Consider the following 27,974-nt stretch of genomic DNA (forward strand, 5'->3'; position numbering starts at 1 on the left):
AGAGCGCGACCTGGGCGTGGAGAAGTGCAGGTCCGCTCACGGAGGAGGAGGAGGCTGTGAGGGGGGGTGCCAGAACGGGGTTGGGTTCCGCGGTCAAAAGGGGGGGATGACTGTGGCACGTCTAAACGCGTCTCGCCAAACACAGAGGCGTCGCGGCGTCGAAAGGGGTAGTGCGGGCAGATGTAACACAAAACCGCCAAGGAGCGCGAGTGAGGCCAGAGAGGGTGGCGTTGGAGAAACAGCGATACAAAGAAGATGTGGATGCAAGGAGGGGTCGGTGCACGGCACACTTGAGCAAGAAGGCGTGGAGAGAACGGCACTAAGGCCGGACGATCCGTGAGTGGGGACGGGGTCACAAAGCGCTTGGGCTCGAGCACAACGAGAAGAGAGAGGCTGGTCTGTCCGGCTCTCTCTGGATCTCTGGGGATCCGTGTTGCGCAGACGCGAAAGGGAGGTGTATGCACACTCGCGCGGCCGAGCTCTGGAAGCAGTGGGCGGGGCAGTGGTGGTCGACGTCGAATGAGACGGGGTGGGCGCAGCCCAGAGGCGGCCACAGGTGGTGTTGTGGGTGGGGGGTGGGGGGACCTGGCGTAAGGGCAAAAGGCAACTGGGGTGTGGTGGAGGGCGCTCCCTTCAGTCACTCGAGGTTGGTGCAAGTCCAATGACTTTTATGCACAGAACACGATGGAACTGTATGTGGCAGCAGAGGTCTGTCTGCTCGGGGACGGGGCAAGCTTGACAAGCACCTGGCCAGCTTGTGGGGTCACTCTAATGTGTGTTGTTGGTGGGCCCTCTCGGAGGGTGAAACGGAGTGTGTGTGTGTGTGTGTCTCGGAACACTCGGCAAGGTGTGGCTTGGACGGCAATGGCGACCGGGGCTGATATGTGTGTGTGTGCTGGGGAGATGGATCGGAGAGAGGGGAGACGAAGGAGGGGGTGGGGGCTATGCAAGAAAAGGAGAAGAAGGAAGAGATGAGATGCGATGTGGAGAGAGAGAGAGAGAAGAGGGAGAGAGATGGATGGATGAGGTAGGTGTACACTTGGAAAGCAGCCAAGGAAGCGAGACGTGCGACAAACGGCAGGAACGGCGCCAGAGCAAGTGTGTGTTGTCGGGTGCTGGCCGCTGGCTGCTGGTGCACACGCAGGCCTGTCTGTCACCGGGGCGGGGCCTGGGGGGGGGGCAAGGAGAGGCCGTTGCTGCTGCTGCCTCTGTTCCGTTGGGAGAGCTTTGGGCAGCATGCCTGGTTCGGGGGCCGTGTTTGGGGCGGCGGCGGCGACGAGGGGGGAGCAGAGGCTTATCCTCTTCGCAGTGTGTAAGCACAGGCAGCAGCAAGCATCGAGCGCGCGCGCGGTGAGGGTGGTGTGACTGCAGGGGGGGCGGCGGGGCTGCTGCTGTCGATCTGATGCAGCGCGGCGGCGGCGGCCAGAGAGGAGGTATGTGGTCATTTGCGGCAACAGGGGCATGAAAAATGGGTGTGCAGCAATATCGACTGGTCCCTTTGCTCCTCTTTCTCTCTCTTTCTCTCGCCAACAACACTCACACCCACACTAAGGCACACTCCGCAACACCTCCCACCCACAGAGTCCAGACCCCCACCCAGCATCATCTCATCTCATCCCTGCCTCCCTCCCCTCCCCCCGTCCACCTTAAGGGAAAGACGCTCCTGCAGCGCCGCGGATAATTGGAAAACCACCCCTCCCCACACACACCCATACCCACTCTCCCTGTCTCATATCGGTGTCTGCAGTCGGTCACTTGGGCCTCTTGGGCCACACTTTTGGTTTTGGCATCTCGGCGGTCGTGGGATGTGCAAACGCACGACAAACACGACAAGCACACGGCTGTTTCTAACGCCGTCTGGGCCGTCCATGTTTGTCTACAGCAGGGTACCCGATTTACACAGGTCCCAGGCAGTGTCTTTGCTTGCCATTCACTCGAACAGGCTCTCGCTCGCTCGCTTGGCGCAAGAGGGTGTCGCGCACTAGCCGCGCCTTCGGTACGGAGGGTTTTTGGTGTCTGCGGTGTTCTCGAGCGCAACCCAAATATCGGCCGCGGACGCGGCGGGGGCCGCCCCGTGCTTGCTCCAGTCCTCCGCCATGCCTCTCGGCGCCGCGGCATGCGGCAGCGTGCAAGCGTGCCCCATGGCAGCGACTGCGCAGTTTGCACAAGCGTACAAGCGTACAAGCGTACAAGCGGGTTGTGCGGGCAATTGCACTTCGCGCGAGCTCACGGCTGAGACCTGGCTGGGGGGTCGGAGCTGAGGGGGGGGGGGGAAGGAGGGGGCCAAGCAAGGAGATCAGGAGAGAGAGCGAGAAGGGTCCGAGGAACGGACAAGCTGTGTCCTGCGACCCAAGGGGAGGCCGTGTCAGGCAGAGGGCAGAGCAGCATGCGATGTCCACATGCCGGCATACGCTGGCGACCACAGGTGACCCCCCAAGACAAAGTCTCGAATGCTCGCTCGTGCTCGCTCGTGTCTCGCTCGGCCTCTCGCTCTCGCCTCGCTCGGCTCGTCGCACGTGATGTCCTTGATGCTCGAATCCTCGATACTATCCTTGAACCTGGTGTCAAGTGGCGTCGGGACCTGACCACAAGTGCACCCATCCCATTCCGCAAGCCCCCCGCCGCCTTGGCCCATCATTGCAAGCTAAGAGGGACAAGCTAGTGAACGCTGTTAATCCCTAACACCACAGCTGAATCCAGGCTCTCTCTCTCTCTCTCTCTCTCTCGGTCTCTCTTGAGTATTATGCTCCAGACACCGACCTTGTCCCAGACACCGGGTCCTTGTTTCGGGCCTTGGTGGGACACATCTCTTGGCAGTCACATCACACTAGTCGTAGTGCACAGTAAGTACGGTGTATATCGACACGCACAGTTTCAAACTCCACAGCAGGCACAAGGCTCTTCACCGACCTCGCCGCTCTGCAATACTAGACTTGTTTGCTTTTGGAACACGCATTGGCACAGTCCACAGTAGTGTCAGGGGAAACGTCGGTGATGATTCTGAACGGCATTGCGTTCGCAGCAGGGGCGGATCCCCGCAGACACGCGGTGGCTGACGGTGACATACATGCTAGATGCTGCTGTTGCGCAACGACGGGGACCGCGAGAGCTGCCTCGCGGCTCGCTGGGAGGTAAAACACGACACATGCAGAGAGATACAATACTTGGGGGGATTCGGGATGGCCCGAGACAGATCTGATCAACAGTTGGGAGATGTGGGTACATCCGCAAATGTGAAGCGTCAAACGGTACGGGGGTGAGACAGACATGTCGCAATCCGCGCAAGCTTGAGCTGGTGCGGGTGGGGGGATATGACGAGGGGCCAGGTGGGTGACATGGCCAGAACTCGAGCCCAAGCGTACAAGCGTGTGTCTTGTCTCCGAATGCCGAAATGCATGCCGGCAGTTCCGCGAGTTATGGTTTGTGTTTCAGGATTGCGTCATGCCTCTGCCAGAAAACCCCCCGGCCAGCGGTCCATAGGGGCCTCATAATCTCACTCGAGTCCTGTGCATTTGCGTGGCCGAGCGTGTTGGCAGACGTGGTCGCCATTTTGCAAACGCCCTGGCGGCCCTCTACAGTATAACCTTCTTGTCACCCACCCGCTGTGAACCTCGGCAGGTTAGTAGCTGCGCCGAGGTTGGTTATAGTTGGGTGTCCACGGACTGGCGCCGAGCGAGCTCCGCAGGTTTCGCATCGGCACACCCCAGCGCTCACCAGCCAGCCACAACCCACCACTGCACGCCGCCGTCCAGGACGGCCAGGGCTATATCGGGGGATAGGAGCAAAATAGCCCGCGGCACCCTCTCAGCCACGGTACCAGGCCGAGTTGGTTGAGGCGCCGAGGGAAAACCCAGGCGGCCGAAAGCTCAAGCCATCCATGTCCAACGACGTATCCCCGTAGCCTATCGCGGCCGTGGGGTGTGTATACAGTCGCCTGCGATTCGACGAGGTCGGCGAGAACGAGAACAAGAACAAGAACAACCAGAACAAGACCCCAGGGAACGAGTCCGGAAACGCGTGGGAAGTGAAGGGAAGCGACGACGGATGCAGCAACGAGGTACACTCCCCGATCGACGGGGAACGCAGGATCTCAGGTGTGCAGCATGTAATTTAGCGAAACCGAACAGAAACAAACCAGCCCTTTGGTATGTGGACGTTGTTGAGAAAAACGCCACGGACCCGCTTGAGAATGCACATGCGGCGACTTGCTCTGCTACAACCTGGACACCGCAGAGAGGGTGTGGTGTCTGCGTTACGGACATGTGCTTACGCTCTTTTCTTCGTTGGCGGACGCCTGGTTGGTTTCGGGGCGCGGCAATCACGGCAAATTGCGCCAAATGAGACGAAAATGTGGCAGCACAAAGCTTATAAACATGAATGTTTCTCACGAATGTGTGAGCGACCCTCGCAGGTCCTCGTGAGGCACATGTCCTCGATAGGCTGTATTGTGTGGGCTTCGCCTAAAGCTTGATTTGGTGACATCAACGACCAGCGGCGGCCAAGTGGCAGGCAGCGGCGACCCATCCTCGACCACATGGCTCTCTGCGTGGTACTCTATGCCACGCGTTCTACCCTCGCGCCAAGGTTTCCACCATGCCCGTCGTTTACCAAGCATTCCGCGCATCAAGGCAACCGCCCTGTATCCTAGCCAGCTTTTCCCCGTTGCCGTTCTATGCCAGTCCACTGAATTCTGTTCGGGAGGCAAGAACGAGGGCCGATAATTCCAGACCTTCTGGCCCAGGTGAGACACGCGCCCAGCCACAGTGATACAGTAAGTGAGGCGCTACCGACGCCTTGATCGTGTAAACGAACTGTATAGTGCCGACACATGCAGTAGTTTGTCAAGCTGGCTCTCGGCACGCCCTGCGTCTTCGGCGTGTGCTGGCTTGTACATAAACATGTACCCAGCCTCTTCGGGGGCCTAGCTAGATATTAGTCATTAGGGAACGTGGCACACTTTGTTTTTTTTTTTTTTTTTTTTTTTTTTTTTTTTTTTGGCTCGGTTGCTCGGTTTAACACCTTTTCTTAATGATTCTTGTTCGCGTCCTCTTTCTCGTCCTTAGACTGCCGCCTACGCCGCCATGCCACTTTCACACACGCATGTTGTCGTCCTTTTCGGCATGGCAACAAGTTTAAAGTGAGACATGCGGGCCGTATACGTGGCCCGTGCGCTGGACGCGCCGTGCGGTGGGACATGTATACCGGGCCACCTGCCAAGCAACATGTAGTTCAAGTAGTGGTGTGGGCGCGAGATCCCTGCTGCATCGCAGCATCGCAGCACGCATACACACGCCTCGTCGCGATCGACAGCGACTCGGTTGCCACCCGCTGTTGCTTTTCTTGTTACAGTAGTACATACATTACGCTTTTGCTTTTTGAGACAAAAAATCCTAGCTGCGCCGACGTCAGGACCCCGCTGCCGAAAAACCAGCCACCTCGGTTGTTACAGTGCTCTCATATCAGGTAGGGTGCGCTGGGCTATGAAACGCACACGGTGGCGGTATACACTCTGCGGTGGCGCTGTAATCAATGTTTCCTCGTCCTGGGTCTGGGCAGGATAGACTGGCCAGCATGGCAACGGAGCCGAACAACATGTCTTAGAGTACAGTACTCGTATCCGAGAGAGTCCGTGATGCAAGGGATCAGCAATGTAAAGGCTCGGCACAGTCCAGTACCTCAGAACCTCATAAGCGAGCCCTGCTCCACCTGTTCTTGGCTCATTCACTTGTCAGGCTCAGTCAGCATCCCCCCCCGTCCTCTTGTTCATTTATTTGTTGCTGGTTTCGTATCAATGGCCCTTGCCCTATTTCTTTCGTAACAACCCCATCGGCCACCAGTTACGGCCAATTTTCTGAAACCACGTAAAATGCATCGCACATATGAAGTATGCACTGGAGTGATCTAAAGCGAAAACAACAACCACGTCATATCCGTCGGGATTTGGGGGGTGGGTGGTGGTGCGCTTACTGGGCCGAGACCTTGTCAAGGAGGGCCTGGAGAGGACACGTCAGCGACCGAACAAACAGAAAATGACAAAAAAGGCGAAGGTGGAATCAACCCATGGCGACAATGACAGCGGGGGGTGCTTGAAGCGAATTACAACGAGAAACAACACAAGAGTCCATGTTGTTCGACGTCCTTCGCGCACGCTACCCCATGCACGCACGTACGTCTGCAGCACAGGGGAATTGCACCGGAGTGCTGCTGTCTGATCCGACGGAACGCATGCCCAAATACTTGGGACCTGGCTCTCGTCGATTTGCCTAGCGTAGAGAGCCTGGGCCGGGTTTGTCCCCGGCTTTCCCGACATCTTCGGACATTGACATGCAAATGTCTCTTGGGGTCCCTCGTTTTCTGAACAGGGGGGGACGAGGGGGGAAGCAAGGTGACTTACAGTGAGCTTGGCGGGGACAGCGCCCGAGAACTCCTCAATGACGGCGCCGTTCTTGTAGGCCTTGAAGGTGGGCATGGACTTGATGCCCTGCTCCTGGGCGACCTCCTGCGGGGGGAGTCAGCTGGGGAACAAGATAACAAAAAAAAACAAGGAGAAACGGGAGGTTGGAGGGAGCCACACCGCCACACGACTTTAGCAGATCACCACGACACAAGTGCACTGCCACCCCGTCGATCAAACCACACAAAGGAGTGTGGGAATGGCGAGGCCTTTTTGATTCGTGGCCTGGTCCCAGGCACACGGCGGAGTCGATAAACTCGGCACGACACCATCTAAGGCCCGGGGTTGTGAAAGCCTCAAACGAGTTGAAGTCATACACGCAAGTGAGCCAAATGGGCACACACACCGCCTGGCAGTCCGACATTGCTAGCCGCGGCTAACCCGGAGATTGTCCAGAGGCCAGATGTCCATTGAGGGACCGTGCGGGGATTGCGGGACTCATAACACATCGCACGCCCAAACAGGAACCGCCTCATGACCGCAGGAGATATCACCAATGGTGACCCCGGTTCTTGTGAGAAGCAGTGGTGATCGTCGAGAACAGCCAATTCCCAATCAGAAAGACCCGGGGAAAGAAGGAAGACGTGGACGTGGGGCAGGAGCAGGAGTACGCCAACGGCGGTCAAGCTCGCGGATGACCAAATTCGCCCTGTGGCCTGTGGCAAGGACCAAGGACCAAGGACCACCCGGTGCCATAGACCACCTCCCACCGCCACCGCGATCCCGTTCTCATGCCACTCGCATGGCCATGAACGTAAAAGCACGATCACAGTCGCCCCCACCCCTTAGGACGCGAACACGACCTTCACCCGCCACTGTGAACCCATTCCTTCTCACACACACTGCAGCACACGTGCCACGAACCAACATGCCTTGGGACCACAAAGCGTGCACGTAAAAGCGTGACGCTCTGCCTCCAACACAAGATTGGGTTCCACGGGAAGGATAGCCGGAGCTCTGCCTCCAACACAAGATTGGGTTCCACGGGAAGGATAGCAGGAACAGTGACGTGTGCTGTGGTATGTGGGTTTGGGTGCGTCCATTGACCAGTGGCCAATGTGGCAAGGCCGTCCGTCACATCACGCGGCTGGCACCACGCGCGTATCGCCGCGGGTGGTGGATCCAACCTTGCCCGCATGTGAAGATGCCAAACACACAGGCCGGGGGACCGTTCGTGGTCATGCGTGTTCGGCCAGGAGGGGTACAGTGTCCCATGCGATGGGCCACCCACACCCGAATGTGATTCTAACTCCCCTTCTCCACTTGTTCCAGCTCGAAACGTAGTTCCGGTCCCAAGGTAATCCGGTTCCCAAGGTAGCCCCAAGCCCATGCGCTGGAAGCATGTAGCCTCAAGCGCAAAACATCTGTCATGGGTGTCGGTCTGGACTTACACACCACAGTGTTTCGGGTCACGTTTCGGTTTCGACAAGGGGAGGCGGGAGTGGAGTAACGGAGGGGGGTCCATGATTCATGGATGGGAATGGGAAGACTAGGATGTCGCCCACCCTAACGCGCCGCCGGGTGGGGGAGCACGTTCGCACCCTCATGATTGCGGGGTTATGCGTACACTTTAGATCTGATAGCAGGGGGTTGCAGTGACGACACATGCCCCCTGTATCAGATAGCGGGCCTGGCTCTCCCAACCACTTGCGCGCGTGATCTTTAAACGCGTGATCTCAAAAGACCAGGACGCGTCTCTCGTGATCTCCTCGCGCAGAAACAAAACGGCACGACACAATCAAACCCAACAACGACACGACCTGGATATCTCTGGACAACAGGAAATAACACTCACGGGAACCTCCTCGATGTCAACCTTGGCAAAGGTGACGCCGGGGTACTTGGCCTCGAGCTTGGCGAAGTGGGGGCCGATGAGCTTGCAGGGGCCGCACCAGGTGGCCCAGTAGTCGACGACGACGGGCTCAGGGCCGGAGATCTGGGACACACTGTCAGCACCACTGCTGTCTTGTCATGTGCATCCTATCGTGCTTGCCGGATCGCGCGCGGCAGGATGTGTCTGGGGCCGGAGCGCGTGCCGACGCAGTTGGAAACGGAAGGGTGCGAGACAGAGAAACGCGTCCCATAAATGGATTCACACCCTTCCGCCGCCCGCCGAGCTGCAGCTGTAGCACTGGGGTACTCACGAGGGCGTTGAACTCCTCGGCGGACTCGATAACCTTGACCATTGTGATTAATTGATGTGTGACTGGGAGGGGGGTGTAAGTGGGTGGTGTTGATGGTCGAGAAAGGATATGACTGGGTGACTGGACGCGGGGCGGCGGCGGCGGGAGCACGTGGAGTGTGGAGGAGAGTTTGGGCTGAAGGTATAGCTTTCTAAGCTTTCTAGGGCGGGAGAGCGGGTCTAAATGGGGGTGTCTAGATTTCTAATCGACAATTAGGAGTCGACTGGTTATCGGATTTGGTGTTGTGTTGTTGGGAGAAGAAAATCCCCCGTCCCAGCCTTTATATCCTTCCAGCCCCAACCCCCGCTCGCCACCGTCCCCGTCGGCGAGCTGGCCAGATGACTCACAGGTTGACTAAACAGGCAGAGAGAAAGATGTGGAAGAATGTGAACGGAAAAGCGTGCGCTGGCATAATCATGCCCACCGTTGACGGTAGACCCACCTCACCTCTCGGCCGACTGCGCGGGGGTGATTGAGGGGGGTTGCTGACTGATCATCGCGGGTCGGCAGCGTGGGTGCTCAGCACGTCATGGGGGGTAAATTCCCACTTGGCGTGGCACACACCACCGATCCACCGATGGTGCAGCACCTCCAACTGGCGTCATCTGATGTGCTGTGCATACACTCACTTGATGTTTGCCCTGCGTACACACACGTACAGACATACATATGTATAAATAACATACATACGGGTTGGCGTTGGACCCGAGTGGCCACACTGACACCTGTGCCCAAACCGTTGGCTCGTCGCCCCAGACGCACGATCAGTCATCGGCGCCCATGTGCGCCGGTGCCACCTTGTCGACCTTTGCGCGTCTCAGATAGACGCATTATGCTACATGCGTGATCCAACCGACAGCGACAAGCCGAGCCGCTTTGGTTAGCGACCACAGTGGTGTTCATACACTAGACCTCACCCTCCATCAGCAATCTCACTGTGGGGCCGTATCTCGTACATCAAGTGTCCAGGGCTACAGGGAGTCGCCCTTGCTGTAGCCGGTGTGAGACAGATTGAACGGGAGGGTTCAGTGGACGCGATACGCGGGGCAGACCGGAGACGCGCCTGGCCTTCGGCGCGCATGATAACCGGGAGGAAACCTCAACATGGCAGCAACAATCTGTTGATGTTCGACCTGTGGCCCGCTTCACTTCACCGCTGCATCTCATCCTATGTTTCTGGTTTTTTAAACTACCTGCCACTGTCCCTACTGATAAAGCTACACGTAAGAGCTTAGAGCTTGGGGGGAGCGGGGGTGAACTGGACACCCTTCTCGATCGAGGGGCCGAGCTCCTTGACGGCGGCGGCGAGGAGGGTGCGCTCCTGGTCGTCAATGTTGCCGATGGGGAGGATGTTCTGGACACCGTCACGGCCAAGCTCGACGTTGACCGAGAAGTAGGCGAGGTCGGCGCCAATCTCCTTCTTGATGTCCTCACCACCGGCGGCGGCGTTGAGGTCAATGTACGACTGGGTGACAAGGGTCTTGCCGGCGAAGGCGGCCTGGAGGACCAGGTTGGCAAAGTGGGCACCGGCCTGGGCCATCGAGAGGGTAGCCGAGCCAAGACCGTCCTTGGCCTTGACGACCTCGTCACCACCGAACTGGATACGGTTGACAAGGGCGTCACGCTTAGCCTGGTCGTTGAGGATGGCGGCGGGGATCTTGGGCTCCGACTGGGTAAGGAGGGGGAGGATGGTGGCACCCGAGTGGCCGCCGACAACGGGGATGGTGTACTTGGGGGCATCCTGGGGCTGGCCAACAACGGAAGCGACAAAGGTCGAAGCGCGGACAATGTCAAGGGTGGTGACACCAAGGAGCTTCTTGGGGTTGTAGCAGCCGGCCTTCTTGAGGGTCTCGGCGAAGACGGGAACAGTCGAGTTGACGGGGTTCGAGATCACGAGGATGAAGGCGTTGGGGGCAGCGTTGGCAATGGCCTGGGCGAGGGTAGCGCAGATACCAGCGTTGACCTGAGCGAAAATGTCAGCGCCGGCCGGGTATTCACAAACACAACCGCCATGGCAACACTCACGTTCTGTTAACCGGAACAAGCGATCTAGTCAGTGAACATGTCTCTCAGGGGGGGATGGAAAAGGTGTAAAATAACGCACGAAGAGGTCGTCACGGCTGGAATTGTCAGCGAGCAGTCCCTCATAGCGTCAACTCACGTCATGCCGGGCTTGCGGGGGACACCGGCGGGGATGACGACAAGGTCGGCACCGGCAAGGGCCTTCTCGGCACCGTTGTCGGCGGGGAGGAAGCCGGCGACCTGGGCGGGGGTGTTGATGTGCGAGAGGTCGGTAGCGACCTAAGCAGGAGCGTCAGCAGTCGTCATTTCCGGATACCGGACGAGTCGAGCACCCGGCAGATCGGGACAGCAGAGACAAGAGCTCGACTTGGTTCGGCGCGATATGGCCGGTACCGGAGGCGGAGAACCCTGGCGGACACCCTAGCCGGTCCTTGGTATTGGGCCGACCACGGATGTCGGCGCAATGGCTCGACTCGCCCTCTCGCCCAGCTGGCAGCAAGACTTACGCCGGGAGCGTTGACGACATCGTAAAGCGAGAGCTCAGTAACGAGGGGGTTGAGCTTGAGGAGGAGGGAGAGGGGCTGGCCAATACCGCCTTGATAGAGTCAGCACGGAGGACGGATGGATTGGTTTGACGCGATTGGGGAGGCCCGCAAGCCACGTCAAATGGCGTGGGGGGGACTTACCGGCGGCACCGCAAACAACTGCCTTAACCATTGCTGAGAGGGGTGGTGGTGGTTAGGGACAGGTCGGTGTGTGATGGGGAGGAGCTTACTGGATGATGGGGTTTTGTGGGGGGGTAGGGGATGAGAGAGGGAGAGAGAAAGTGAAGAGAGATGGGGAAAGAAGAAAGAGAGACGTGGGATGGATGGTGGTGGAATTAGTACTTGGGGGACCTGTGGGAGACTGGACGCGGCTGTGGGCGTGGGGTGGGCTGTGGGCCAGCTGGGCCAGACGCCAGAGGGGCCAGAGACACCCGCGTGTGGGCAGCGTGCGATGCCCAGCTGGGTCGGAGGTGCTTGCCGGCGCCGCCGGCAATTGGGGATGCATGGCAAGTTGCGGGGTAATGACGCTCCCAGCCAGCCTGGCGCCAGCTATAGCCCACATTTGGTCCCGCTACAACCGAAGCTCGCCCATATGTTGCGGCCAGCGGTCAATCTGCGGCAACGCGGCTGGCCGTCCACAGCAACCCCGCGTGCGCGCGCGCCGCGCACGGTCAAACGGCCATGAGTCCACCGTCGCCGATCATATCCTAGATGGATCCGGTACCCCGCGAGACATGCGTGGTCGCCGCTTATGATAGCACACTCGTCCCGACACACGGCTTACGGGCCCCCGGAAATCGTCACGGACGGTCGGCCCCATTCCACAAGCCGATACCCCCGCCGGCTCACTCTGCGAACTCGGGACGACCCGGAGAGTTTCAGAGACGGAAAAAGTGCGACTGGCTCCGCAAAATAGTGTGTGACCGCTTATCATACATATGAGGTGGGCTTACGTACATTCCGTGGGGCGATGTACAGTGGTGTAGAGGGATATGTCAGCACGTACACTGTCAAAACGTACAACTCGGTGTGCAAAAGGAAGATTGTCAGATGTGGCAGCGCCACGATCGCCTCTGACAGGCCCAACTCTCGTGATGTCGCGACTGCCTTTTTCATGACTTGGGTCGTTAAATCAACGGCTTACGTAATGTTTGATAAATTTGACGTGTAATTGTCGGGTGTATTTTCAGGGACCGATGAACGTGCAGTATCAACATTCGAGATTTCCGAGGAGAGGGAGAGAGGGAAGACATGACAGAATGGCCAGAAAGCGTTCCACAACCACATCGCTCAAACTCATTCATTCACCATGGACTCGTACCAGACCCCCCTCTCCTCGTGAGCTAAAGCGCCCACGGAAAGGTCGCATTCAGCTAACATTGCAGGCGTTATGCGTCCAAGGAGATGTCGCAGCTCTTCTCGGCTGCCGTACGTGATCTCCCTCACCGGTCGCTCCGATAACTGACATTTGGGTATAGAACCGCTTCGGCACCTGGCGCAAGCTCTGGCTCAACCTTGCCATTGCTGAGAAGGTAAGCGAGCATACACTCATAGACCCATTCTGACAACCGCAGGAGCTCGGTCTCCCCATCTCGGACCTCGCCATCGAGCAGATGAAGGCCAACCTCGTCCTGGACGAGGCCCAGATGAAGGTCGCTGCCGAGGAGGAGCGCAAGCGTCGCCGTGAGTACACTGAGACTGTTTCAGGTCGGGGCGGTGAACTTGGGATACCGTGTCCACACTTCTTGTCAACACTCCCTCTACCTCGTCAAACAAGCAAGGTATTGAGGTTAGCTTTTTCGGCATTTAAAAAGCATGACGAGCTGTGTGACTCGAACGCAACACTAGCGGTATTGCCCTGGAAATGAGTGACCCCACGTAGGGTCACTCGATGCGGGGTTGCTGCGCAGGGGCAACAGTCTTCCTGTCGAGTTCACTGGCCTTGTACCTCCTTGGTGGTTCACTGAGCTGACCTTTCAGACGATGTCATGGCCCACGTTCACACCTTCGGCACCGTCGCCCCCGAGGCCGCCGGTATCATCCAGTGAGCTAGTGCGACACGTCGTTAGCTAACATGCAGCCTCGGTGCCACCTCGTGCTACGTCACTGACAACGCCGACCTGATCTTCCTCCGTGACGGTATGGACATTCTCATCCCCAAGCTGGCCATTGTCATCGACCGCCTTGCCAAGTTTGCCGACCAGTACAAGGACCTCCCCACTCTTGGCTTCACCCACTTCCAGCCCGCCCAGCTCGTCACTGTCGGCAAGCGTGCCACTCTGTGGCTCCAGGAGTTGCTCTGGGACCTGCGCAACTTCCAGCGTGCCCGTGACGACCTCGGCTTCCGTGGTGTCAAGGGCACCACCGGCACCCAGGGTTCGTTCCTTGCCCTCTTCGACGGCGACCACGACAAGGTCGAGGAGCTCGACGAGCGCGTCACTGAGCTTTCGGGCTTCTCGTACGCCTACCCCGTCACTGGCCAGACCTACTCGCGCAGGATTGACGGCGACGTGCTTGCTCCCCTCGCCCTCTTCGGCGCCACCGTCCACAAGATGGCCACCGACATTCGTCTCCTGGCCAACTTGAAGGAGGTCGAGGAGCCCTTCGAGAAGGACCAGATCGGTTCGTCGGCCATGGCCTACAAGCGTAACCCTATGCGCTCGGAGCGTCTCTGCTCGCTTGCCCGTCACCTCGGCCCTCTCTTCCAGAACACCCTCATGACTGCCTCCACCCAGTGGTTTGAGCGTACCCTCGACGACAGTGCCAACCGCCGTGTCACCCTCCCCGAGGCCTTCCTCACCGCCGACATTCTCCTCACCACCCTCCAGAACGTCTGCGAGGGCCTCGTCGTCTACCCCAAGGTCATTGAGCGCAGGATCATGCAGGAGCTCCCCTTCATGGCCACCGAGAACATTATCATGGCCATTGTCAAGGCCGGCGGCGACCGTCAGGAGTGCCACGAGAAGATCCGTGTCCTCTCCCACCAGGCCGGTGCCGTCGTCAAGGAGCAGGGCGGCGACAACGACCTCATCGAGCGCGTCAAGGCCGACGCGTACTTTGAGCCCATCTGGAACCAGCTTGACGCCCTCCTCGACCCCTCGACCTTTGTCGGCCGCGCCCCCCAGCAGGTCACCAAGTTCCTCACCAAGTTTGTCAACCCTGCCATTGCGCCCTACGCCGACGCCATCAAGAACGCCCAGGCTGCCCAGCTTTCCGTTTAAACAGCGCGCGCAGCCGCAGCCGTCGTTACAACGCATCCGCTACCCCATCCCCCTTTAACACCTACCTACCTCCCGGTGCCGACCGGCCTAAGCCACGCCACCTCGATAACCCCCCAAAAATACAATTCAACATTGAATCCCCCAGTTGGAACAGTAGTCTGTGTCGAGTTCTCAAACAAAACACAAAAAAATGCATCTTGCGTCTCATTTCCAGCGCGGCTGTGGACTTGTGCTGCTGCGCCCTTTCTGCTCTAACATTTCATACATGAGATGTCTCTATCATCTGCTAAAAATCGAAAGGGGGGTGGGTATACTAACTGTCGTGATCTGGATCCCCTCCTTGTTGTCCGCACGCCTCGCGGCGCAAACAAAAATTGTCGCGGGGGGGTTTGCTAGCTACATCAATACAAGCCGTGCCATTTTAGCTGCGGCTGTGGCGGTGCAAGCGACGGGGGCTCTACCAGAGGTCCCGGCCTCCACCACCACCAAAAGCTCGCGGTGCACAAGTGCGTGGCGCGCGCACGCACGCGCTTAGGTCGAGCCGATAATCTCCTGGATCTGCGATGCGGTGACGGGGCAGTCGATGGTGGCACTCGCGTCAATGTTGGGTTTGACGGTGACGCCGAGAATGACGAGGGCAAGGTGCAGGGTGTAGTCGATGGTGATCTGGCCAGTCGTGCCGCCGTTGAGGCCGCACTTGGTCGAGAGCGAGTTGATCATCTCCTGTCCCGGGTCGTTGGCCATCGAGTAGTTGAGAGTGAGCGGGAAGAGGAACGTCGAGGCCGTGTAGCCGCGGAAGTTGACATTGTCCTTCTCGCCGCTACCAAACTGCGCAGACGAGTTGGTGGCGTCATACTTGACGTCGGCTGAGATCTTCTTAAAGTTGGCATCGAACCAGTTGGGGTTGGAGACGCTGCGAGCATGGTTAGCAAAAAGGGTGTGGGTGTGCACAGCACTGGTAGCAAGCAAGACTAGCTACACAGCCGCGCTGGGCTGCGCTGAACGCAGTTTCCAAATGAGTACTCACGTGATGGAAAGGTTGAGACCGACGTTGAACTCGTGGTTGGTGCTGTCGAGGGAGAGCGAGTTGGAGTCAACCTGCACGCCGTTGAGGACGACCGAGGGAGGGCGAACGTACTTGTGGCAGGTCAGCAGGCTGTCGTAGGAGCCAATGAAGCTAGGTACTCACGAGAAGCACGGCAAGGATGATGCTGATAATCATGAGAATGGCCACAGTGATACAGCAGCAAACGGCACGACCAGTGGAGCGGAAACCACCACCCTGTTAAAAACGCGTCAGGACGAACGAACGGTCAAGAACAATGGCCAGGGAAAGAGCGAGAGGATGGCGCAGCGCAATGTTGGCCTTTTGTCGCGTAGTGGCGCGTCTCCAACGTGTGGTTTTGCGCGCCAAACTCAACTCTCTTCAACCCAGCACTTTGTACTCACGCGAGTCCACTGCTTGCCACGCTCGTCCTTGCGCCACATGCGCAGGATACCGGTCGAGCGCGGGGGCGGGCCCATGGCCGCAAACGACGAAGTAGGGTGGTGGAGACCGGCACGACCAGGCTTGGCACGCTCGGTACCACCAATCTCGCCCAGCTGGTTGACGCCATCCTGGTCCACGTCCTCCATGCCCACTGCGGCGCCATTCTTCTCAATCGAGTTGGTCGAGTAGTTGTTGTAGTTGGTCGCCTGGGCATACGCGGGGGCCTCGAGTTCGTTTGCCTCGTAGCCGCCGTACTGGGCCGAGGGCGCGACTGTCGATGAACCCGAGGGGGTGGTCCCGCCTGGGGTGTTGTAGGGGTCCTGGTAGTTGTAGTGGGCCGCCATTGTGGTTGATGGGAGTGGATGTGAAGAAGGAGGATTCGCGTCTACAGCAGCAATGAAGGCAAGAGGCGTGCAGGTGCACTGCCCGCAGCACGGGCGGTGAGACGCGCGGAAGTAAATGCGTACCGCCTCGCGTACAGTGATAACACAGCACAAGTAATAATAGATCCCAATACACATCATTATGGTGCCCCGCCTGCCTTTCTGACAATCAGCCTGCCATTGCAGACAGCCAGCGGCGGCGACTTTGTCCTCCTCTCTGCTCATTACATTTACTGCTCTTAACACACGCATGCCTGACATCAAGGAGTGGCTAGTCGCGGCCGCGGGCAGTAAGCCTGATGTACACCACTGTTGCTGACTTGCAGCCCTCAGCTCCGGCGAGGTCGTCAAGCCCCCGTCCTTGTCATACCTTGAAGCAATGAATGCCCTCCAAGTACGCGTCCACTGCTTCCCCTTCCTCGCGCCGCCTCACTAACAACGTGTAGATGATGGACCCAGCGATGGACTGGGGAACAAACTTTGCTCCCAAGGGTGAATTTGATCCTTCAGCCGCACTCTCCCCAGCCCAATTGGTGTGGGTGATGGACGAAATGGCAGCCCGCGAACTCGCATGGCACCGCGGGGGTACCATGGCCCAGACGCTGTTCACCAGTTTGCATTACCACAACGCACTCGACCTCGCACCCAACATTTCTCCACGAGACGAGTCATTCCCCATCGTCGAGACCTCGTGCGTTGCTCTCCGCGCCTTCGTGCTCGCCTACGCCAAGAGTATCGAGCTGGCGTATTACCTCCTGTTGGATGGTGGCGCGGTTGCGCGTGATGGAGAGGATATCTGGCTGGACCCCTATGGGATTCCGCTTGATACGACAGAGAGCCCCGAGGAGGTGGTGGGGTACGTCGAGGGCGTTATTCGCTGGCTCCTCGCCGACGAGGAGCGCATGTTTGACCCGGCATGGGGGCAGATCGTCCTGCGGTTGAGGTTTCGAAAGGTGAGTTATCCTGTTTTCGCCTGATCTAACTCTCAGTCCTGGATCGAAGCTCTCCAGCTTCACCCGACTCAACATGCACCGGCTTCGGCATTCTATACCTCGCCACAATCGGTTCCATGGGCATTCGACGCGGTCACTCCGTTCTTGAGGCAGTCCATGCCTCTCCCGTCGCTCAGTATCCCTGGTCATTCGGAGACCTGGGAGGCAATGACTCTTGCTGCCAGCCAGCTCGAGAGCTGTTCTGCCATTGTGCGACTTGACCTGGAACGCAGGGAGCAGTTCTTGCGCACGAGGGTGGTGGGCATGCTGCCGATTGTTCGGACGTTGTACAAGGTGGGTTTGAACACCTACCACATCAGCTAACCCGCTAGACCATTCTGTGCGACGTGGCTAACCGCGACGAAATGGTCGACGAGTGGCTCACGAATGCTGGTCACCCGCGCCACATCCTTGCTATTGTCGACGCCGAAGTGACTGGGCCTACCGACAGGCGGTCGTACTCGTTATGGCGGGACATTGTCGCTGGCGTGAGTCACCAGTGACCCCTCAATTCGCTGACGCTTCCAGACACTCGCACTCAACTTGACCACGTCGCTCTGCAACCCCTCTCGTCGCCGCCGTGCCCTCTCTCACTTATCAAGGACATGGAGCGACCAAGCTGCCGCTGCGGCGCGTCTCAGCCACTACCCACAAGTGGCAGCCCTCATCCCAGCCCTGCACGCCCGTGCCCTTGACGCCGAGCTGCACGCGGCTATTCTAGCCTGGCCACTGGGTCTCGTCTCTGCCGCAGAGGCGAGGATGACCTGGTGGTGGATTCTGCTGCTCGCAAAGGCTAGGAAGGGAATCAATGTCTCTGGGTGGGAGAGGCGGTGGGCGGGCGTTTGGGCTGCCGTGGCCAGTGGCATGCTTCTGGTAAGGTAATCATAACAAGTAGTGCTGACCTTCACAGCTGTACACTGCTCTTCCTGTATCAAAGGAAAACGTCACCCTGCCGCAATTCGTTCTCCGACACAAGATCGTGCTCGGAACAGCATCTCCGCCGCTCAAACCTACCCCAAGCGCGTGGAACAGTGCCAGGACTGCGCTGGACGCCAACTCAAACGTCAGTTGAAGTCCCTTCCCATTGCTAGACGCGTAACTGACAGCTTCAGCCCATGTCTACCCTCCCTCTTGCCCGCGCGTGGCTGGAAGAGGCTCTCAAGCTCCTCCCTGCTGTCGGTACGCGAGAACTGGACATTGCGGGACTGAAGAGTGACTTGGCCGCCAACATTGAGGTTCTGAAGGGGGCGCCAGATGAGCAAGTGGCGTGGGTTCCATGGAGCGCCAAGGAACGGGACGGGGAGAGCGGGGTGATCCATCGACTGGCTCAGCGTCCTCTTCCGTCCACTGCACCTTCTGCTGCTGCTGCAGGTGCAGGTGCTGGCTGGGATGCGGGCGAGGACGAATACAGCTAAAGGCACTCGCGAATATGGCGACATGCGTAATGGTGCATCTCCATCTAATATACTGTACAATCTTGTACCATGCACATCATCTATCTACGCCGTGGCGCGAACGGGCTCGTTCGCAGCCTCCTCCTCACTCGCCGCCGGTGCTGCTGAAGCAGCGTTCATGGCCTCCTCCTCGGCGACAGCAGCGGCGTTCATGGCCGCCTCCTCGTCGTCCGCGCTTGCCACGCTCACCGCACTGCTCTCCGCAGTCCGCTCGGGGGCATCAACCACCACGCCATCCTCGACGGCCTTGGCCCGCTCAGCCCAGACATTCCACTCTGGCCTCCCCTCCAACCTCCGCTTCAACTCGTCCATAAACTCCTTGCCAACAGCCTCGTTGACCACAAAGTGCTCCCCAAGGCCCATGTTGCTGAAGTTGCGAACCACATCGGGGATGGTCTTGGCGCGCGCGATACACTCCATGGCTTCCTTCTTCTGCGTCTTGGACAGCTTGCCGATAGGCGGAGGGGATGGCTTGAACATTGTGAGCAGGAACTTGGTGTTGCCCCAGTTGTTCTGGATGTGCGAGGCGACGTTGAGCAGTTGAGGGGTGAGCATCGTGGTGGCGCACAGAGGGCCGGCAGGTCGGAAGACGGAGGGGTTGCGCTCGGCCGAACGAGCAAGCATGACGCTCGTAGCACCTGTAGGTCCGTTAGCTGGATGGCCCTCACTGCGATCGAGCGCTAGCTCACCTGTCTCGGTCCTGATCGCGTCCCAGTTGGCATAGCCCTCTCCGTCGCCGTTGCAGATCACCGGCAGTCCACGTCGCCTACCCAGCTCGACCACCTCTGCCAGGCGTGCGTGAATCGCCTTCTCTCCGGGCCGCATGTCACGCGTGCGGCAGTGGACTGTCAGGTTGCTGATTCCAGTCCTCAGGATCCTGGCGGCGAGCAGAAGAGTCTCGGCGCGAGTAGGCATGAGGCGAATCTTGGCCGAGATGGGGAGGGGCACGTTGGCTACGAGTGCGCGGAGAATGTCGAGGAGCAAGTCCGGAGTGGAGAGGAGAGCGGCGCCCATTCCGCTGTGGGTCGAGAACGGCTTGGGGCAGCCGCAGTTGAGGTCGATACCCGAGACGTCTTGCGCGACGGTGAGGGCAGCCTTGACGGCGAGCTCGGGGTCGGAAGAACCGATCTGGAAAATGACTGTACAGAAGTCAGTACGTGGGTCACGAACACCTTTTGGGAGGGTTAGAACTCACCGAATGGCTTCTCAATAGGGTGCGTCGTCCAGATCGCGCCTCCGCCCTTGTGGTAGGTGACCACGCCGGTCACAGCTACATCAGTCAGCACACACGCACCACCTTCCTTCCTGTTCCCCACTCACTATCGACATCCCTCTGCGCCCCAATAATAGCCTTGTCCACAATCTCGGGCGTCCAAACGAGCCCTGCACCGTGGTATAGACTGAGCAGGCGCACCGGCAGTGTTCCCGAGCGGACCATGGGCGCCAGCACGAGCGTGTCGCGGTAGTTGGGCTGGTAGGCATATGTGTCGCGCTTGTCCGCCTCGACGGCAAGGGCCATCATGGCCTCGACCTCGGCAAGCTGCTCCGGTGTAGGCTCATCGGGAAGAGGACGGAAGGAGCGCTGTGGGGAAGAGGGCTTGGCCTTGACTTTGCCCGTTGACGAGACAAAGGAGGCTGTGGAAGTGCGGCTGGCGCTGGTGCTGGGGTCCTCGGTGGGCTTGTCGGCGTCGGCACCGGCGTCGGCCTCAGCGGTCTCGACGCGCTGACGCTTAGCGGCCGGTCCCTGGGTAGCCGAGGGTGAGGGGGAGCGGGCGACTGCTACGGGCATCCAGCTGAGTTTGAGGTTGCGGAGACTCGAGGTGAGACGGGAGACCAACGAGGTCATGTGGAGGGTTGCAAAAAACTTGGGTGGCGATTCGATGTGTTTTGAACCGAGACACTAATTCACAAACCGGCCTCATTTGCACCACTTAATGGACTCAATATTGTCCTTGCCAGTCAACAGCAACAGCGACGGAGGTGAAGCAAATGCATAGAGTACAACAGAGATCTCAATGGATCATGCAATCTTATAGGTGCCGTAGTCCTTGTCCGGGTCATACACTTCCCACCGGGAAGCAGGGAAGATCTAACGTCAATGCTGAGCAAGAAGATCATGTTTGCTGGGTGGCAGATGTCTAAACGGCGCGCCACTTCTGCTACTCACATGCTTGTTGCGGTTGTACCAGCTGCGCTCGACGACCTTACCAGCGTGGCTCTCGTCCTTCTCCTTGGTGGCATCCGCAAGCATACGCACGTCGTCGTGCACGTCAAAGTTGAACAAGGGGCCCGACTTGCCGCGCGCCTTGTTGATGATGAAGTCGTAAAACGTATAATGCTGTCATGTCAGCTGACGTTGGGACGCTTTGAGCTCACATGTGGTATGATGAGGTCCTCCTGCTGGGTCAATTATGAACGAAACGTTGAACCCACCTTGATATACATCAAATTGTCAATACCCATCCCGCGCAGCTCGGGGATCTGGGCACGACACTTGCTGAGAAAGGCCGCAATGTCGTCACCCTTCTTGCACTGTCGAGTCAGCTTCCAACCTCTCCACTTGCAGTACCCACATCAACACTTTTGCGGTGTCCACTGCCGTCCCAGTACGAGTAAGTGATCTCGATATCCTCGTTCTTGATACGTTCCTGCTTTTCGAGCCATTGCTTGCGCAGTTCCTCGCGCTCGGCACGCTCGATGGCCTCGCGTTCGCGGTCAGGGAGGAAGGACGTGTCGACGTTGGGGTTCTTGGTGAGCTTTTTCTTGGGAGCAGGGTCTGAAGTCAGCTAACTGTGAAGGAGCGTGCGCTAGCTCACCGTCGTCACTGTCTCGTCCCCGCTTGCCACCAGGGCTTGAAACGGCCGAGAGAATATCCTCCTCCTCATCGTCTGCAAAGGAGAGCTTTGCCTTCTCTTTCCTCTTTGCCTTTTTGGGACGCTTGACAGATGCGCTGAAGAGTTAGAGGGAAGCTCCATGTGTGCGCCAACTCACGCCTTGTCCGCGGCGGTCTTTGCAGCAATCTTGCGCTGCTCCTCCTCAATGCCCTCTTTTGTATTCCTAAAGTCCTCGAGGGTGACGAGACCGATCGTCGACAGCTTTAGCTGTTCATCGACGCTCTCAGCCACAGTGGTGAAGCGGGTGGCTGTGCGGTCACGTTGAGAGTCCTACGAGTCAGCATTGGTAACAAGAAACGGTAGGTGGGGGTATTAGGATGCTACCTTGAGGATCTCCTCCTTCTTGCGCTGGAACTCTTCCTGGTGGGTCAACAAAGGGACAGGCGCGAGTACCCACCGCCTCGCGCTCGCGTTGCTGTGCGTAGACAACGCTGTCTGGCGGTCCTGATTTGCTAGACCCCATGGTTTGAAGATGATGGAGAAGAGGGCAAAGCCGACCTCACAACAACAGTCAAGAGTGGAGGTTCGTGTCGTCCTATTGTCGTTATTATCAATGGTAATTGCATTAGGATGAACACATTGTTACGTAACTTTATGTTTGGGATAAATGGACAAAATAATGGGGCAGATAAAATTCGTGGACCGCAGCGTTGCGTGTTTCTCTGTGGCCCCCTGAGTGCGCTCCCCCTCCATCATCGACGAGAATTAGCAAGAGATCAACTCCAACACATCCTCCACCACATCCTCCTTCTCCTCCCCCCCCCCCCCAATACCCCCACCACATCCCCTAAAAATGTCCGACCCCGTGGCCGCCTTCAAGCTTGTCCTCTGTGGTGACGGTGGTACCGTGAGTATGAGCTGGCTCCAACCCAGCGTCCCCCCCAGCAGAAACATTCGGCCCAAGTGGTCCCATGTTTCTCTGCCTTAGTCCCTTGCTCGAGACGTGTACACAGAGCTGACCATCATCCCAGGGTGCGCACACTCCTCACATTCCCGCGCGTACATGCTGACCTTGCTCCCTTTTCCTTTGTGTTTGCCACCATGCAGGCAAGGTACGTAATCTGCTGTTCTGGCCACAACCAAAGCCTGTTTTGAGAGTGTTTCCAGCTGACACGCACAGACCACCTTTGTCAAGCGTCACCTTACTGGTGGGTTTCCAGCGAAGGGTGCACTCGCACCTGACGCCGCTTTGGGGGAAGACAAGATGCTAACAGTCGTTCAGGCGAGTTCGAGAAGAAGTACATCGGTGGGTATCCAACGACGCCCAGGCAGTTCGGGCGCACGCAGCTTGCTTGCATCCGGCTGTCAGGTCGTCATTCTCTTCATCACCGACCAAATCTCTAACATTGCAGCCACCCTTGGTGTCGAGGTCCACCCCCTCGTCTTCCACACCTCGCACGTGAGTGGCGACTTGCCTGTTGCCGCTGGACGACACAGCGCAAAAGGAACGGCGAGGAATGTCATGGGAGGTCAGCTGTTGGGGCGGTAGTGGCAACTTTTGCCATTTCCGCTTCCCTCCCTGCCAGAGCCCATTTTTCTCGCCGAGTCCAAACAACGCAAGCCTGGGAATGCTGACAAGCTCTACAGGGCACCCTCTGCTTCAACGTTTGGGACACTGCCGGCCAGGAGAAGTTCGGTGGTCTCCGTGACGGCTACTACATCCAGGGCCAGTGCGGTATCATCATGTTCGACGTCACCTCGCGTATCACCTACAAGAACGTCCCCAACTGGCACCGTGACCTCGAGCGTGTCTGCGAGAACATCCCCATCGTTCTCTGCGGTAACAAGGTCGACGTCAAGGAGCGCAAGGTCAAGACCGCCAACGTCACCTTCCACCGCAAGAGTGCGTTATTCATCAGGCCCCCCGTTGGCTGACCGTGCCTTTGGCCACCCGCCGGTGGCCAAAACATGGCCTCTGTGTGTTTTTTCTTCTTTCGCTGACTCTTTGCAGAGAACCTCCAGTACTTCGAGATCTCGGCCAAGTCCAACTACAACTTCGAGAAGCCCTTCCTGTGGCTCGCCCGCAAGCTCGTCGGCAACCAGGGTCTCGAGTTTGTCGCCGCCCCCGCCCTCGCTCCCCCTGAGGTCCAGGTCGACGACGAGACCAAGGCCAAGATCGAGGCCGACCTCGAGCTGGCTGCCAACGCTCCCCTCCCCGACGAGGACGACGCCGACCTTTAAATAGAGTGTCTTTACTATCTCCCCATCCCCTGTCCCGCTTCCCTCTCATCCCCCTCCTTCCCCCCTTGTTCGACATTACCATCCGCATCGGCGGGGACGACCCGGCTCGGCCTTCCGTAGCTAGTAGTTATGTAGTCATGCGCCGAGTCATGAATCTGCATGTCATGCCGTGTCTACTCTAATGTGCAAGAATGGTGGTCTGGTGCTTCTTTACTCCTTACTGTCGCTGCCCGTGCTTGATGGGGGAGGCACCCAGTCTGCACCTTGCTTCTTCAAGTTTGAGACATGACGGTGGGGGAAGCGCTCCTGGATCATGCGCATCTTCTCCCTCTCCTTCGAAATCCTGTCTACGCATAACGCGCTGGTATCCTGTGTCAGCTGGATGTCCCTCTTTTAGGTGTTGACCGTTGCAAGAACTCACTGGGAGCCACAAGCAATACCAACAAAGGCCAACACGGCCACGTTTGCTCCGGCGTTTACACCTGCAGACAGCTGTCAGAATCCCTCTTGCCATTGTTTTCACTCTTGTACGCACGACCTGTTCCCAGAAACCTAACAGCTCCAGCAGCCGCTCCGCCTCCGATGCCAAGCATCAGCGCCTCGCGAACGCACGGCCATGATGTCCAGTTGGTGAAGTCCCGGGGGTGCAATTGCTGTTGGTTGTTTTCTGTCAGCATTTGTGCTGTGCTCCGTCGTAACCTCGTGAGGAGCTATCGCCCGAGCTTTTCTCGTGGGCATGTTTCCATGCTGCGACAAGTTGCACAAGCCAGCCGTCTTGCCGGCGGGTGAACACAGCCTGGGACACGGACATGGAGTTGTTGTTCCACCACCCCACTCACTTTGATGGCCTTGGTATAGTCCTCAACCCTGTTATCCGTCCGCCTCTCGTTAGGAAGCATGTCCTCTGGCTCGGGCGAGACGGGGCTGTTGCCCGCTGGAATGTTGAGTGGTCGTTTGTCGGCCATGGCGCGGGTTTGTGGTGTGGTGTGGGTGGAAAGACGATGGATAGGTTGGTGGATCGGAAAAGTGGACCTGCGTTCGATGACTTCCGAGACTTGCAGCCACGCGAGCGCCCTCGCCGCGCGCCGTCGAACGGGCAGTGTGTTGCATCGTCATCGATCGCGGCCGTCACCGTTGTTTCTTCTCCTTTCCAACAACACCTTGACTTTCCAGCGCGCCATGGCCGCTCTCGCATCCCCACCACCAATTCCAGACCCGGGCCCAAGCAGGCCCGGAGGCTTGCCGTTCCACAACGACGTCGGCGCCGATGAAGCCATGCCGCGCACCTCGCGCGCGACCGACTCGTCGCCAATGCACTCGCTCGACCTTCCTTCCCTCATGCCCCTCTCGCACGCCCACCCTCTCCTGCTACAGCAAGACTTTGATGTGGACGCCTTTTTGCTCTCGCGTATCCACATCCCACTGGATGAGCTGCGCGCCGAGCTGCGTGCCTACCTCGCCGTGCTTCGCGAGGAGCTGGTGCAGCTCATCAACGACGACTATGAGGAGTTTATTTCTCTCGGCACCGGGTTGAGAGGCGAGAGTGAGCGACTGACGAGGTTGCAGCGCCCCCTTGGGAGCTTGCGAGGCGAGGTCGAGGTGCGTCTGTCGCCATTACTCTGTATGTATGCTAACAGCTGCGCTCAGGTTGTGCGAGATGTCTTGAAAGAGCACCAGAACGCTGTGCAGGCCAAGCTGGACGAACGTGCTGCTCTGCGAGAAGAGAAGGCTCTTTTGGACCTGTTACAGCGCTTGTTTGAGACACTTGCGCGTGCCGAGGCACTCCAAGATGAAGTGCACGGTGACAATGACAGCACCGCCAAGGGCATTGCTCGACTCGCGGGCGAGTACACGCAACTCGTCTACTTGCGCAACAAGGCCCGCGGGGAAGGCTGCAAGATTGCCGAGACGGTCTCGCCCCGTATCGACGTCATCCGCAATCGTCTGAGCCACGATCTCAGCGGCATCCTCGCTGGAGCGCTCGAGGCGCGCGATGAGACGCAGACCAAGCAGTGTCTCAAGACGTACGACCTCGTCGAGGGCTGGGCAGAGGCCGAGGACGTTGTGCGCTCCAGCGTGCGTTCATTCTGTGCTGCCACGATCACGGCCACCGCACTCGTGGTCGAGCAGTCGCCTGCGGTCCCCGAAACGCCGAGTAAAGTGTTTGAGCGCCCAAACAGGCTCAAGGACGACCCGTCGCTCCTTGCTGGCATCTACAACCGCGTCCTTGCTCATGTCGAGTCCTACCTCCCGCTTATCACTATTTCCCACCACGTAAGCCAAGAGTTTGACTTCTTCTCGCGTGTATTTTGGCCCGAGGTCTGCAAAGCCATCACCGACAACCTTGGCAACACCATCTTCGCCGCCGGTCGCCCTTCAGAGCTGCACAAGCACTACACGACCACGCACAAGTTCCTTGGCTTGTTTGAAAACTATGCGCCTACCCCAGAAGCTGTGGTCGCTCTCCGCGACTCGAGCGCGTATGCCACGTTTGAGCGCAGGTGGCAGCTGCCCGTCTACTTCCAGCTGCGGTGGAAGGAGATTGTGAGCACGTTTGAGAGCGCACTTTCGCAGCCTGCGAGTGTCACGTCCCCAACGACCAAGTCGACTGTGTTCGCCCTCTCACAATCGGCCGCAACGTGGGACGCGTTCAGCACATGCTGGTCGACCGACATTTACCTCCCAGAGCTGGCCCACCGGTTCTGGCGCCTCAGCCTGCAGATTGTCTCTCGCTACGACTCGTGGCTCACCTCGTCGCTGGCCACGTTCAACGGCGAGGACGACGACGATGCCGCGCTCAGGTTTGCCGCTGCGGCTGTGGCGGACGTGGACGCATTCCGCGCCCGTGTTGCCGAGAATGCCCTTGTGAGCGAGCACGGCGACTTCCCACTCGCGCTCAAGACCGAGGCGTACGCCGACCGCATTATTGGTATCTTGCAAAAGCAGTGCGCCGAGCCGCTCAAGCACGTCCGTGGCGTGACCTCGCAACTGCGTGCGGCGCCGCCCAAAACCACCGCGCCCTCCGTCTTCGTCCCCACGCTCCTCAAGCCGCTCCACGCCTTCTTCGACTCCCGCCCCCACCTGGCCGCATACAAGATTTCATGGTCGAGCGCCGTCTCGCAGCACGTGTTTGGCCAATACGCGTCCATTCTCGCGCAGGTCAACAAGACGCAGGACCTGCTCACCAAGTACCGCAAGACGAAGAAGTCTGGGTTCTCCCTCTTTGGCTCGTCGGGAACCGCCTCGACCGATTCTGCAGACGAGGATAAACGCTTCACCCGCCAGATGGTGACGGACATTGAGGCGCTCGCGGCCGACGCAAAGGGTCTGGGTGTCAACGTCGACGCTATCCCGTCTTGGGCAGAGCTCAAGGACGTTGCAGAGCGCCCGGCAGAGTGAACGCGGTTAGGGGACGGCAAACGCGTCCTTGTTTCCTTGGGTCCGCGTTCGCCGATCCACGGCCCGGTGGTGCGGCAGCGCCGCCCCGTGGACCGTGGACCGTGCCGAGGAGTGGGGTCTGTGGAAGAAGCCCGGCGGCACTCGAGCTCGAGGCGCTGCGACGGCGACCGCCGCGAGACACCCATGTGCATTAGGGGACCGACCCTGGCGGAGCGTTGCGAAGTGGAGAGGGGATTACACGGTGAGGGTAATGATGGGGAGGCGGCCGTGGCGGTGTGCTATAGGCTGCACGGTATGCATTCAAATCTGCATTCAAAAGCAAGTGGTCTCAGAAGCTGGCAGTAACAGCCGTGCAGCGGGCTTGTTCAAGTGTCAGGCTCACGACTCACGGGCTACCGATGCGCACCGGTGCGCCAGGCTCTAAATATCCATTGCAGTCATGTTGGCAGTGTTCCCAGTTTCTCAGCTTCACGTGCAGAGTGGTCGGGATACGAGCGGACGCGTATGGGAATGAGGCGCACCAAGAACAAGAACAGTAGTGATCGCCGTTGGCCCTGTGACAGCTTGGCGCTTGGCGTTGCCTGTGGCCTGTGGGTTTGGCCCAGTCTCTCCAGAAGCTACGATCTCTCATGCATGCGTCCTGTTGGCCATGACGCATGTCCCTGGCACGTGCAATACCGGTGCTGGCATGCTGGCATGCGCTGTACTGTGCGCATGAAGAGCTGCGAGCGTTCTCATCCGGGGTGTACAATGGGAC

At 58.7% G+C, this 27,974-nt stretch overlaps 10 protein-coding genes across 10 annotated transcripts; 4 read left to right on the top strand and 6 right to left on the bottom strand.

Annotated features, from left to right (window-relative positions):
* Positions 1–5,963: 5,963 nt before the first annotated feature.
* EHS24_004795 (uncharacterized protein) lies at positions 5,964–8,640 on the bottom strand (the record flags this gene model as incomplete). Its single annotated transcript, XM_028620341.1, has 5 exons — positions 5,964–5,993; positions 6,395–6,499; positions 7,323–7,787; positions 8,250–8,390; positions 8,599–8,640. The coding sequence occupies 5 exons, from the start codon at positions 8,638–8,640 to the stop codon at positions 5,964–5,966; spliced, it is 783 nt and encodes a 260-aa protein (XP_028479313.1).
* Positions 8,641–9,868: 1,228 nt separating this feature from the next.
* Positions 9,869–11,376, bottom strand: EHS24_004796 (uncharacterized protein; the record flags this gene model as incomplete). Its single annotated transcript, XM_028620342.1, has 6 exons — positions 9,869–10,600; positions 10,663–10,665; positions 10,742–10,757; positions 10,799–10,938; positions 11,166–11,254; positions 11,346–11,376. The coding sequence occupies 6 exons, from the start codon at positions 11,374–11,376 to the stop codon at positions 9,869–9,871; spliced, it is 1,011 nt and encodes a 336-aa protein (XP_028479314.1).
* Positions 11,377–12,513: 1,137 nt separating this feature from the next.
* ADE13 (adenylosuccinase ade13) lies at positions 12,514–14,425 on the top strand (the record flags this gene model as incomplete). The annotated part of the gene is made up of 6 exons (XM_028620343.1): positions 12,514–12,542; positions 12,590–12,632; positions 12,683–12,736; positions 12,779–12,887; positions 13,185–13,248; positions 13,285–14,425. The coding sequence occupies 6 exons, from the start codon at positions 12,514–12,516 to the stop codon at positions 14,423–14,425; spliced, it is 1,440 nt and encodes a 479-aa protein (XP_028479315.1).
* A 531-nt stretch (positions 14,426–14,956) lies between these two features.
* EHS24_004798 (uncharacterized protein) lies at positions 14,957–16,258 on the bottom strand (the record flags this gene model as incomplete). Its single annotated transcript, XM_028620344.1, has 4 exons — positions 14,957–15,380; positions 15,453–15,562; positions 15,615–15,707; positions 15,875–16,258. The coding sequence occupies 4 exons, from the start codon at positions 16,256–16,258 to the stop codon at positions 14,957–14,959; spliced, it is 1,011 nt and encodes a 336-aa protein (XP_028479316.1).
* Positions 16,259–16,743: 485 nt separating this feature from the next.
* Positions 16,744–18,704, top strand: EHS24_004799 (uncharacterized protein; the record flags this gene model as incomplete). The annotated part of the gene is made up of 6 exons (XM_028620345.1): positions 16,744–17,250; positions 17,308–17,583; positions 17,622–17,777; positions 17,818–18,162; positions 18,200–18,352; positions 18,402–18,704. 6 exons carry the CDS (start codon positions 16,744–16,746, stop codon positions 18,702–18,704), a joined length of 1,740 nt encoding a protein of 579 aa, XP_028479317.1.
* Positions 18,705–18,788: 84 nt separating this feature from the next.
* EHS24_004800 (uncharacterized protein) lies at positions 18,789–20,589 on the bottom strand (the record flags this gene model as incomplete). Its single annotated transcript, XM_028620346.1, has 4 exons — positions 18,789–19,381; positions 19,433–19,882; positions 19,939–20,013; positions 20,064–20,589. 4 exons carry the CDS (start codon positions 20,587–20,589, stop codon positions 18,789–18,791), a joined length of 1,644 nt encoding a protein of 547 aa, XP_028479318.1.
* A 174-nt stretch (positions 20,590–20,763) lies between these two features.
* Positions 20,764–22,100, bottom strand: EHS24_004801 (uncharacterized protein; the record flags this gene model as incomplete). The annotated part of the gene is made up of 9 exons (XM_028620347.1): positions 20,764–20,832; positions 20,911–21,081; positions 21,120–21,140; positions 21,177–21,275; positions 21,317–21,519; positions 21,560–21,693; positions 21,735–21,907; positions 21,962–21,997; positions 22,035–22,100. 9 exons carry the CDS (start codon positions 22,098–22,100, stop codon positions 20,764–20,766), a joined length of 972 nt encoding a protein of 323 aa, XP_028479319.1.
* A 330-nt stretch (positions 22,101–22,430) lies between these two features.
* GSP1 (GTP-binding nuclear protein gsp1/Ran) lies at positions 22,431–23,818 on the top strand (the record flags this gene model as incomplete). Its single annotated transcript, XM_028620348.1, has 6 exons — positions 22,431–22,484; positions 22,758–22,785; positions 22,860–22,883; positions 22,990–23,036; positions 23,225–23,480; positions 23,589–23,818. 6 exons carry the CDS (start codon positions 22,431–22,433, stop codon positions 23,816–23,818), a joined length of 639 nt encoding a protein of 212 aa, XP_028479320.1.
* A 210-nt stretch (positions 23,819–24,028) lies between these two features.
* On the bottom strand, positions 24,029–24,783 carry EHS24_004803 (uncharacterized protein; the record flags this gene model as incomplete). Its single annotated transcript, XM_028620349.1, has 4 exons — positions 24,029–24,179; positions 24,240–24,300; positions 24,354–24,471; positions 24,658–24,783. 4 exons carry the CDS (start codon positions 24,781–24,783, stop codon positions 24,029–24,031), a joined length of 456 nt encoding a protein of 151 aa, XP_028479321.1.
* A 214-nt stretch (positions 24,784–24,997) lies between these two features.
* EHS24_004804 (uncharacterized protein) lies at positions 24,998–27,217 on the top strand (the record flags this gene model as incomplete). The annotated part of the gene is made up of 2 exons (XM_028620350.1): positions 24,998–25,417; positions 25,466–27,217. 2 exons carry the CDS (start codon positions 24,998–25,000, stop codon positions 27,215–27,217), a joined length of 2,172 nt encoding a protein of 723 aa, XP_028479322.1.
* Between the last annotated feature and the right edge of the window lie 757 nt (positions 27,218–27,974).

This window comes from Apiotrichum porosum, assembly GCF_003942205.1.
Source record: "Apiotrichum porosum strain DSM 27194 chromosome Unknown scaffold_2, whole genome shotgun sequence".
Classification (NCBI taxonomy): domain Eukaryota; kingdom Fungi; phylum Basidiomycota; class Tremellomycetes; order Trichosporonales; family Trichosporonaceae; genus Apiotrichum; species Apiotrichum porosum.